Raw genomic sequence first — 12,557 nt, forward strand, 5'->3', positions numbered from 1 at the left:
CTAAGATCTCTCCATATACTTACGTAAGATGCACGATGTCTTTCCCTTGCCCATCAGAAGCTGGAGCACAGAGTTTTGACCCGAATCTGGATTCATTGTCGCTAAAGCCACCTGAACTTGCTCCTTGCGAAGTAGGTGATTACCATCGATCTCAATTAGGAGCCAATCGGGAAATTCAAGAGCTTCCCAATTAGTATGACCATCATTGGTCCACTCCGCCTGTTCTTGCTGGACTATTCCTCGTTTTTGAGCGTCTTGTAATCGCAGGAAACGTTGCAACTGGGTAATTGCAACTCCCAGCTCCACAAGTACTTCCTTAGTCCCGTTACCGAAATTTGTTCCTGATGTGCTTCGCAATTGAGAAAGGAGTTCTACAATCGTTGTCTTTGGCCATAGGTCCACAAGCTGAAGCCAGTGTGCTTGTGGGTATAGAGCTTGCAGGCTGTCACGTACACTGTTTGCAATTGTCCATACGCGGTCTTTTGCTACTCTTATTTCATATGGACCGACACGAGGGTGTACAATATGGTTCTGGTCATTACTGCTCACCAGGTGTTGCTCGAGAGCCGTGATACTAGTCTCAAGTTCCTTTGCATATCGACATTGGATGAACGATGTCGAATTCTTGAGTTCAGCTGCGATTGATCTAAGCTTTTTGATCTCTGGTGAACATGTCTTGGTTGTCTTCGAGGACTTGAAGTTGCGTGTGGTGTGACAAGTTGGTTGGCTCTGCTGGACATTCAGGGGCCCAGTGAAATGCACTGGGATATTGATTGCCCTTGTGGCCAAAGCACTACTGTGGGACCCTGCTGGTAGTACCGGTGTTGATAGCATCGCGGACGATCGCTGATGACACATTGTGTTCCGCAAAAGATCCGATAACAACATGTCGTCATCTCGCTTGTCTCTCATTGGGAAACGAATTCCAGGCTCTGGCTCGACGTCTGTAGTCAATTTTAGCTCTGACAGTCCATTATCGTTTGGTGATTTAGCCGCGTGACGCCATATGATTTCTTGAACTTTTTCAAAATAAAGGCCAAGTTCGTGGTTTCGTGTGAGGCGCTCCCACTCCGGTTCAATATCCTCAATAGCTTTGACCATGACTATCTGGTTGGAGTCACCGAAATCAAGTTCTGCGCGATTAATACTTGTATTGGGCCACTGCCGAAGAATGGATTTGGCCAAAGGAGCACAAATCCTCTCGATCTCTGATTCGTGAGTGGCCTGAGCGGTGAGTAGTTGCGAGTGATTTCTGAACCCTGTTTCCATGAAGGGCATCCTCATTTTCAAAAGAGAAACAAGATAAGAGACTGGCGGTGCGCCATCAAGACGAAAGTGGTGGTATCCAGGATGTTTGGGGAGATCGAGACCCCGCAGATCTGGTATTATGGCGAAGCAGATAAGCATACGGATCAAAGCCAAGTTGGCATCCTCCGAGAAAGCCATGGCACTAAAGAGAAAGATGAGCCCAAATCGATCCTCACTACCGCAATCAAGTGCTTTTCGGGTAAGAGCACCCCACTCTGCCTTGATGTCGACTCCGATCTGATCAGTCAACAAGGGTTTCCGAAAGTATTTGTCGTAGCCACCAACGAAGTGGGCGTTGTGGAGTAGTGATGACAACGTGGTTTCTTCGGATGGCAACACTTGCCATGACAGAAGCTGCATGATCAAAGTGATGATATTTGAACGTCTGAGCCCTGAAGTCCGAGAGTCGCGTGAAAAGTACCGCTCATCATTGCCTATGTTCGATTTGGATATGTTGGACAGGGATAGTGATCTCCCAGCTAGATGGAGATTGCTAGGAGGTAGATCGATTTGCTGTGAACGTTGTTGATCCCCATAGAATTCTGAGAGATGTGAGGACCGTCGCAAAATCCTTAAAACAAGAGCTCGATATCGGTCATCTTGCATGTAGACTGTGAGTTCTGGCTTCCAAACAACGGTCTCCATACACTTTAGATCTCTTGGGTAATATCCTCGCTGAGGGGAGAGCTTTGCCAGACGTAGCAAAGTTGCGATTTCCTGATCTTTCAATGGCTGCCAGGGTCGATAACATCCGGTCTGGAGAAGGTATAGTGCCTCTTCCGTCCCAGTACGTCCGGTGAGTCTGTCCGGAACAAAATGCGATGTGTATGCATGAAAGAGGGCTTTAGTGTACAAAAGTTTCGGTTCAGGCGGACATTCCACACGACCCAGAGTCTCATTCAAACCAAATTTGAGGTATGTACCCGATGTCATCTCAATTTCGACTGCCACATGGTACTGGTCCTTCATGACCTTGATAGGGCCCATCGGTATCAAAATACTCTTTTGACGGCGATTGACTTTGGATTGAATGACGATTTTGCTCTTAAGCCCATACCAAGTTCCAGCGTCCTGATTCTTCATGACGATTTCGCCTAGACGTTGAGATTCCAGCAGGCCATCTCGATTGATGTTGAAAATGAGTTCCAATCGCTTGAGTTCTGCTACAACTTCCCCGGCTCGTTGCGTCGACGCATGTACCACAATGTGAGATGCTTGCTCAAAATAATGGAAGATTCGGGCTATACTCTGAGCCATGTCACTTAGAGGCTCTAGTAAAGTGACCTCTCCTGCTTTTCCCAGACGCCGGATCGCCCGATAGTGACCCGATGGATGCCAAATCAACCACCAATCTCCTGGTCGCGAGACCCACGGGTCTGAACAGCGACCTTGCACATTTCCATTGTGAACGTCGATCCAGTGAAAACAACCTTCAATCAGAGGCTTCGGTAGGTCAAGCGATTCATCATCTTCGCCAAATGCCTCATAAGGAACGTACTCCAGTAGTCGATTGCGATAAAACACGCGTATCACCAATTCGCCTTTGCGAAAACCAAAGTGTACACGGTGTCCGTTCTTGTGTGTATCTGACAATGTGAACGACATTCCCTGTAGATGAGATGGAAACACTGTAGGGTTCCGATGACCAAACAAGCGGTGGTAATGTTTGTGGGCGCGGATTTCTAGAGGCAGTGTTCCCATCTCCTTGCCATTTATAAGCAGGTTTCCATGAAGGTAGTTGTAGTGAAGGTAGTGTTTGTTATGATAATTCTCCGATGCCACTTCCACGAGAATCCACCACGTACCCGCTACATGTCTCGTAGAAACTTGGTGGTCTTTTGGTATCTGCCACAGTGCATCAATTGCATCGACAAGTGTTTGAGTATTGGTGAGTATAGCCTGCTTCAATTCGTGGCGCATTTCGTAAGAGAAAATGATATCTTGCACAAGCAAACTGCGCACTTGTTGGGGCATTGATCGGAAGGCACCGGTCAGGTTATACTGCAGAGCTATAGAAGCATCGATGAACTGGCGAAGGCTTCCTGGAGAAAGCGATGGACTCTGAGTATGCATTGTCTGCTTGCACAACAGCGATGCCCATATTGCGGACTGGTATAGCTTCGGATCTTCTGTCACGATCGAGTGCAGTTCCGCTCTCCAATTGTTGGTGATCTGTCGTGCGTATGCCAAAAGATCCTCACCAACTTTGCGTATCACTTCGGACTGAGTGAGAGCCACAACCCGAAGCAGTATTGTGATGAGAAGGTTCATTTGTACAGGCTCTCGCCAGTTCCGCTGTATGGCCTCTAGCCTATATCGAATTTGATCAAATAGCTTCGTACAGAGAGTTTCGTCCAGTAACGCGTCATGGACATCGGTGTAGCCGTCACCACAGGTGCTTGCTGGACCCTGCTGAGATACTAAACGAAGTACCAAGACACATGTAGATGTGGAAGAAAAGTTGAGATTAGTAGATCCTAGTTCGCGTAGGAGGTCTGGCCATCGAGAATGGACGCCGACGAATAGGCCTTGCCATGCCGCGAACTCATGGACGCTAAGACCTTCCGGACAATTGACCTGATTCGCCTGGATTGTATTGGATGAAGGCCAGTCGCGATATGACAAGTTAAGGCGTTGGTAAGGCGATTCTGCTGGTAAATTCAGTGGAAAGTGGTGCCAGAGTGAGGCTTTGCCATGACTGCCTGTCCAGACATTGCCAAGAGTGTCGTAGTACCTTGGTCTCAATCCACAAGTACGCAAAACATCGTCCAGTCGAATAGGAAACCCAGAAGTCGCATAATGCGATTCCAAATGAGCTTTCTTGTAAGATCCGAGTGTAATTTTACACTCCGTGTTATTGGTATAAGACCGCAGTTGCGAATACTCACGGACGAGGGAGACGCGATCGGGGCTATCAATCGATTCAAAACACAGCATAGATAGGATCTTCCAAGTAGCGTCTCGGTAGGCTGCAAAGTCTTCTGGGCATAAAATTTCGAACAAGACTGCCTTGACCGCTGGCTCGTAATTTGGGAGTGGATCCTCAAAGATTTGGATACTCATATTTTTCGCCTCGGCGTTCAGGTCATGCCAGGCACAGGGCTTTCGATGTCGGTATTCTTGCCCTCCATCCCATGTGTTGAAAGCATCATAGATGCATCGTGCCTCATTGCGCTGCTCGATCAGCTTTTCATGGCACTGGCTCTTAAAGTTCCACTCTTCCAGCTTGGCTGCGTGGAGAGTGGCTGTAATTTCTTCGATTTCTTCTCGCATTGCCGAAAGTTCGGATCCCATGTCAAATCTATCATAGTACTGCACTGCGAAGCAGTCGTCTGCAGGGTCATCAAATATGGTCTTACTGACTGTGCCGGATCGTGAGCGATATCGCTTTGTAAGATACGCCCGCACATCTTGCGCACGTTGCATATCTGTGGCAGTGAACAGTTGAATCGGGTCGAGAATGTCTGGATCGAAACCTGGATGGTATTCCTCAAGCAGTGGGTAGGCAGTGACCATGACTTTGTCTAATATGATCCACAATTCCATCATATGAAGCAGCATTTGACTTCTCTGGTTTGGGTAATCAGCATCTGTCGCACTGATCTTGGTGAGGATGTCATGAATGACTTCGCCTAACTCAACACGACGCAAAAGACCAAAAGGTGCTGCTGACCGCTTAGCAGGTACGACTACGCGTTCCAAATGCTCATAAGTCTTCATGTGAAGTAAAAGAGCTTGCATATACGGCTTCGCGGTGACCAAAGTCTCCTCATACGCAAGCAAGAGTGTCAAAGGCGAGATGGTCTGATCCCTGGATACGTTGACGCTAGAAACCCTCATTGATCTGAGCTTGCTGCCACTGTTTCGCAGGCATAGATGGAATTCGGTATCATATGCTCGTAGCCGCAGAGTTGGTAACATAGGCTCGCGCGACTGTAAGTAACTCTGCCATCTGTTTTTCAGAAGCGCACCAGTCGACCTCAACGTGGCCTCGAAGTTGCCTTTCAGAGCACGCATAAGGTTTGAGTATGTGATCTTCGTCGTCGAGTCAGACGAGCTGGCGTCCGACTCCAACTTGGCAAGACGGCGACCCAGCTTTTGTCGTAAGTGATGGGCTATTTCCGGAGACACTCGATGGAGCGCGTCCTCCAAAAGCTCTTCAAGCAGTATACAGATGAAGACTTTGTAATATACCCTTCCGATGATTGGCCCTAGCTGCCTGTACAAGTATCTCTGCACAGCAACCCTGATTGCAAGATAGAAGGCAGACCTTCTCCAAGGCTTCCGAGCATCATCGAATAAAACGCTGTCACGAACACGCTTGCGTAGCACTGGGACTGATTCTGCTGTGCCATGGCCTTCCAATATTGTCATCAGCAACCCTGATATCAAAGCTGGATCGCTTGTGTTTCGGATCTCCGGTATCATGGCCGATGCTTTGCGGGTCACAGCAGCGAATTTAGAAACGCGCTCCGTACTTGCTTGCTCTAGGAAGATTGCCAAAGCTTCCTGAAACGATCCGATCGAGAAGATCGTCCATGGTACAGAAACAGCGCACCCAGGAAAATCCCAAAGTAAAGCCGCCGGTGATGCTAGTACATGTTCAGATGTTGCCGATGTCTCGAACGCTTCGAAAATGACTCTGCGTTCTCCAGAGTCACTATCTTTGTCAGCCGGATCCTTATGATGGTCCTGGATTACTTACGAATCGACGACATAAACAAGCACAGCGCAGTTCTGATTTGCAATGTATAGAACGAGCATCTTTCGCCCTCCCAATTCATGAAATTCTCTCAACAGAGCCACTCGTGTGACAGTGCCATCGATATTGAGGGTCGTGCAGGCTGAAAGTGATTTTCTGAGTCCATTGATGTGAGGTAGATGATCTGGTAGCACATGGTGTAAAAGTCTTACGCCAGCGTTCAAAAAGCGCGTCGAGATCGCTCCTTCTATGCGAAACAAATTTCGATCTTCGCTCCCGGGCAATTTGCGAGGCAACGCAACATGAGCTACTAGCTGTTCCAGGAACGATCTCTGCTCTGTAGAAGACATGGCGTCTCACCTTCGCCCAAAGCCGGGCACCGGTGATAGCAGGTCGTAAGTCGTTGGAACGATGGCAATATCGTATAAAACAGCTGCTGCGGTGCTTAGATGTCGGGACAATGTGAGGAAGCAATTGGACTTTTGTTTGCCGGCGAGGCGCTGGACAGAGGCGCGTTTGATGCCAAGCATCGGCGGCGGTGCAGCCCACCTATCTCTTTCACCGTGAAAGTGTTTGTGTCTTCGTAAAACCCCATGTGAAAGTTATGTGAAACGTGCTGAGTGATGAGGTCCAAGATTCACGGTGACTAAGGCATACACTGTTCGAGAGATTAGGCAATAAGAGAGTCACGGCTTCGGTCAGCTTTTAGAACTACAACATGAATAAACATGAACTGACATTTGTTTGCTGTTCGTGGATTGTGATCATCGGTCGAGTAAGGAATGTGCTGTGGTCATGGATATCTCGGTCATATGTGACTCTTGGCGGTGCTCGCCCGGAGATAGCTCCCATCATCCTAGAGTAGGACAAGATGATCACATTACACACTACATTTGGGCCGTTCTCATTGTCGGATACTGCAGATGATCGGGCTTCTGAAAACCTTTGGAAGGGCCTGCGCGTGGATACAACATCGATGATCAGCCGTGGAAAGAATCGACCGGACACTGCTAGAGTAGTTGGGACATCGTGAGTCGAATCCAATTCCATACAGCATTGAGTTTAGGAGTAGCAAGCAGCGAGGCAACACAGTAAGATTTGAAAATGAAATGTACAGCAGGAAAGCCGTTCTTGATGAGAATGAAATATTAAAGAACGAAAACGGAAAAAGCTCAAATAGACCCAGCCAAAACAATGATATTGGGACCATTGTGAGTATGCGCCAGATCCCAAGGGAAAGCTGTGAACCTCATCCTGCGACTTCGTGACGAAAGCTCTCGAGGGCGCTACCAGTAGTCTGATGGTCTTCCTCTAGAGAAAGATTATAACAGATGAAGCTGTAACTGAAATTCTCATAACGCTACATTGATTCTTAGACTCCCTTCAGCTGCAAGTGTCACACTACGGTACAAAACCGGTTTACAGTAGCCATATTTATCTAAAGTAGACCACAAAGTAGTTTAAGTACGAGAAGTAAACCTAAATAGGGTTTACTATACTATATATTCTATAAAGGTAAACTACTTTTTAGTTTATATATTATTAGTATTACATGTATTAACTTTAGCGTCTATTTAAATATAGTTTATGTAATATACCTAATTATAAATTATATAGTATATAGATATATAGTACCTAGGGGGAAAATTTAGTGTAGATAGAGGGTATATAGTAGGTATAATTTAGTAGGGTTACTATACGGGAACTAGTACTAGTAGATACCTAGGTGGTATAGGCGTGCAGCATACTGCCACCTAGGTACGCTATAATAATAACTAAGAGACTAGGTAGTATACCTAGTATATAAAATTATAATCTAAAATATCCTATAATAATAGGTTAGTAAGTTCTATAAAGGCGCCTATTATAATAACACTCCTATATTATAGTATAGTAGTATTACTAAAGATTATACTCTATATTATAAATATTCTAGGGCAAGTTAGTTACTTACACTATATATATTATAGGTTTTTTTAGTAGTATATTAGTTTAAAGTTAGGTATGTATATATATTATTATATATACTATATTATATATAGTAGTAAAGGGGCAGTATAATATAGTAAGCTTATATAGTATAGGATATATAGTAATATTATATTATATTATTTATATATACTAATACTATATATATATATTATTTAACTTATATAGTTAGGACCCTCTTATATTATAATTATCTATAAACCTAGACGCTATTATTACTATTACTATTATTTAGCTCTCCTATACTACTACTATCTATATAAGGGGCATCTATAATAGATACTCTAGTTTATATTAGAGACTACTATAATTTTAGGCCTTATACTCTAGAAGTATTTCTCTTATTACTATTACCTTTAGCCTTAGCTTTAGTTATATAGTTGCGCCTAGCCTTTATATTCCTAACGCGTGTATTCTTACAAGTCTATATTAGTAGAGTAGAATCTAAAGTCTCTATTAGAGAGTCTATAATAGTATAAGGTTAGTGTTATTACATGTCTAGTAGTATATTATAGTTATCTTTTATAGGTATATTTTTATAAGTATCTAAAGTAGAATTATTTAGTTAGGCTAGTATACTATATAAATAGGTTTGCTTTTATAGTCTTATATCTAGCTATACTAGTACTTATTATAATCTAACACTGCTAGCTAGGGGTATACTAACTATTAGGTTAGGATACTAACCCCTAAAAACGCTACTATTACTATCCTAGGCACCCTAGTCTTTAAAGCTAGTAATACTACTAGTGTATTTAGTTTAGGGTAGACGTTATCTTTATATATATTTAATAGGATAGGGTAATACTAGCTTACTTATAGCCTATAATAAGTCTTAGTTTAAATATTAGGGAGTATTACTATAGAATCCTAACTAGGCTACTACGTAGTTATAGTATATACCTAAACTACTATAAATAAAGTTAGATATTAGCTACTAGTATCTATATAGACCTCTATATATAATAGACCTCCCTAGGCTAGGGCCTTATAGGATAGCAAACGTTTAAGTAATTAGGGTAGTAATACTATTGCCTAGTATAGTATAATTATATATAATAGCTCCTTTATAATAGTAAGATTAGTATATTTAAAGAGGTAGATAATATACTTATATTTTAGTTTAGAGTATTAGTTCTTATTCCTATATATCTAGGTCTACTATATAAGCTATTTTAATGCCTATACTTTATTAAAATATCTAAAAAATAGATACTTAGTAAGGATAGTGTCCTATATATTAGTCTACTTAGAGTTAGAAATATAGCTAAATAGTTAGTCTTAGATTATATTAAAGTATATATCTGTAAGGTTCTAGTTGTAGGCAATAGTATTTGCTTCACACCAGATAGAATAGTGTAGAGATGGCTATTGGTATAGTATTGACACGAGAATAATACTTGTCTTTCCCAAACCCGCGCGAAGCGCAGGTTTTGCACAGCTTGGGCGCCAAGACACTAAACCTAGCTAGGGATGCACCTGATTAACTAGAACACCACAAGGTGTCTTCACGATAGGGTTGTTACAATATCTATAGCCTTATAGATACACTTATTAAGGTTATTAATACCCTTCTTACTAACTATAAATGTGTAGATCTATAGGGCAAATACTTTAGGCGTATATATTGCTACCTACACTATAATTAGATTATTACTTACTAATTTTAGCCACAGGTAGACACTATATAGTTCTAGTATTTTGTGTAAATAGGATCTTAAATCCTATATTAACTATAGGATAGTGTTAGGAACAAAGGCAGCGTTTATAGTAGATAAGGTTGTAAGTAAAGCTAATATATTATAAATATATTATTATAGATAGAAAGGGTATATTATTATATACAACTTATACACTTGTTATATTATAACGTGTACTAGTGTTATTACTATTACTTATAATATATTATCTTTAGCTATATCTTTATACTAATATACTTCTATAATATAGTTATTAAATAATAAGTTATTATACTATAGTTATGCTATATTAGTATAATAGAAGTATAGAGAGGGTGTGCTAACGTGTTATATTATATACGTGTGTATATTATAGACTAGCCTTAAGGGAGAATACAATAAGCGTTAATAATAGTATTTAGTATCTTAAAGGAGAGGTAAGCCCTTAGCGCCTTTTTATAGGTGTGTAATATGTTTACTTAGTAGTAGTGTTAGACTTAGTCTATCTTGTGTTAGACCTAGGCTTAGGCATAAGCCTAAGCCCTTTATATACCCCTAACCTTCCCTATAAACTATTATAAAATTATCTTTCTAGGGGTCTAGGGTTATATCTTTGTACCCTATAATCTATTTTAGGCTTTATTTCTATATATTCTTAGGTTTTATTATTATATCTTTGTATTCCTTCCTAATTTATAACAGGCCTATATATTAAGTGGTACGCGCGTGTAGCGTCTATATACTTATTTTAGCACCCTACTATAAAAGTTCTAATATAGCTGTCCCCCCCCTACTATAAATTTCCTAAACTTACTTTATAATATAATAGATTTTCCCTACTAATTAGCCCTCTTTCTACCTTCTCTGTATTAATCCTGCCTATTTAGCCTCTATTATATCCTTATCTACTACTGCTAGTGCTAGTAGTAGGGATCTACTATAAGGTAGTTAGACCCCACGCTAGGCCTACTAAGATAAGGTGCGTACTTCTAGTGTTCTCCCTATATTTCCTGCACTAACTTTTGCTTAGCACACATCTCCCTAAACACAGCTACTTAGTAGCTTTATTATTTCTAGTAACTTAAATAATAAGGAGTATAATAGTAGCTTTATAAAGCTACTTCCCTATAATTAGTATATTAACTAGCTTTATCTTTTTAGCAAGTATAACTATTAGGAAGTTAGTAGTAAGTTCCCCTTAATTTTTATTTTCTTTATAGCAAGTTCTAACTATATCTAGGGCGCTTATATAAGTCCTACTATTATAGCTATAAGACTTATACTTAGTTAGAAGCTATCCTTACTAATAATCCTAATATTTACTAAGCCCTCTATAACTAGCTTTAGTTTTATTATAGTTACTAGGAGGATTGCCTTTATATTATAAAGAAGGGGACCTTTAGTACTTTTATAGGGAAACCTACTAAAGGCACCTATTACTAGTTTATACTATAGTTCTACTAGCTCTACTATTATTTTAAGGATCTTATATTAAGAGCTTAAACTAATAACGCTATTACTCTACTTACCCCTACTACCTACTTACGCGCCTATAATTAGTATTAGCTTAGTGCTATTATTCTATCTACTACTAGTGCTCTAGTATTTCTACTTTAGTCTACTATTACGCCTTTATATAGTAGTTATAGCAATAATAATGTTATATAGCTTGCTACTACTACTAGTATTACCTTCTAGTATATTAACTAGCGTATAAATAAGACCTAGGCCTAAACTAATCTTTATATTAATAAGCTTAAGAGCGCTACTAAGCACACTACCTATAGTATTAAGACTCTTATTATTAGTATTAATTTTCCCTTATTCCCTTTATATCTATTCTAACGTTTACTTTCTTTAGGCCTAGGGTGCTGCGTGTTAGTAAGCTATTAAAGCACTACCCTCCTCCTACTACTACTACTACTACTACTTATACTTATTAACTAAGTCTTCCCCTACCTACGCTACGCGTAAGCGTTACTACTATTACTAAGAGATATAGAGGTGTTAGAATAATATAAATAATAGTTTAGGGGGGGCTAAAGGGGGGTTAGTTATAGATAGTAATAGTATAGATACTGCTACCTAATTATTAGCTGTTGCAGGAGGGATATCAACCGGATCACGGAGCATCTTGATCCAATTAACCCTAATCAATACCCCTGTATGACCCACTATCTAATTAACTGCTAGCTTACTACTAAGGGCCTAATAAAAAGCAGGAGCTCTAGTAAGGAAGGTTTACTAATTATTTACCTTCTAGTAAGGGTAGCTAAAGCTCTATATATATAAGTACAATCGTAGTAGATACAATCTAATAATCTATCTCCTAAATTATTCCTAACCTTAGTAATCTAAATTTCTATAGTTATAAGCCTAGTTTGCGCTTTACCTTATTAAAGATTGTCCTATCTATTTAAGTGTATTGTTTAACTTAGACACTAAGCTAGCAAGCTTTACTCTTTCTTTATACTATTTCTTAAGTAGAAGCTTACTTATTACTCTTCTACTATAAGTAACTAAATCCTAAAGGGGGATATTCTACTTACTAGATTAACTAACTAGCCTACCTAGTATATTTAATTTAGATACTATACCCTAACTAAAGGGATCTAGGCAGAGGTAGACCCTAAGGCTTAGGATGCTAAAAACCACTTTAAGAATAGACCTATTAAGCCTAACATGCTAATAGATATCACGCTATCTAACATAACAAGCAAGCAGTACAAACTTAAAATAGCTTAGTACTAAGCCTACTTATTAGATTAGGTATTAAAGTTATTAGTAATCTAGAACCTTTTTATATAGGTTAATAATATAGTAGATTAAGGGATCCTTACCCTAGCCTATATAGAGCTTATTAATTAAGGAAGAGTAAC

At 40.5% G+C, this 12,557-nt stretch overlaps 1 protein-coding gene across 1 annotated transcript; it reads right to left on the reverse strand.

The window, feature by feature from the left end:
• Positions 1–6,360, reverse strand: IAQ61_003166 (uncharacterized protein; the record flags this gene model as incomplete). The annotated part of the gene is made up of 2 exons (XM_066095863.1): positions 1–6,000; positions 6,322–6,360. The coding sequence occupies 2 exons, from the start codon at positions 6,358–6,360 to the stop codon at positions 1–3; spliced, it is 6,039 nt and encodes a 2,012-aa protein (XP_065954108.1).
• Positions 6,361–12,557: the final 6,197 nt, after the last annotated feature.

Source organism: Plenodomus lingam, assembly GCF_022343315.1.
Source record: "Plenodomus lingam strain CAN1 chromosome Unknown contig_17, whole genome shotgun sequence".
Classification (NCBI taxonomy): Eukaryota; Fungi; Ascomycota; class Dothideomycetes; order Pleosporales; family Leptosphaeriaceae; genus Plenodomus; species Plenodomus lingam.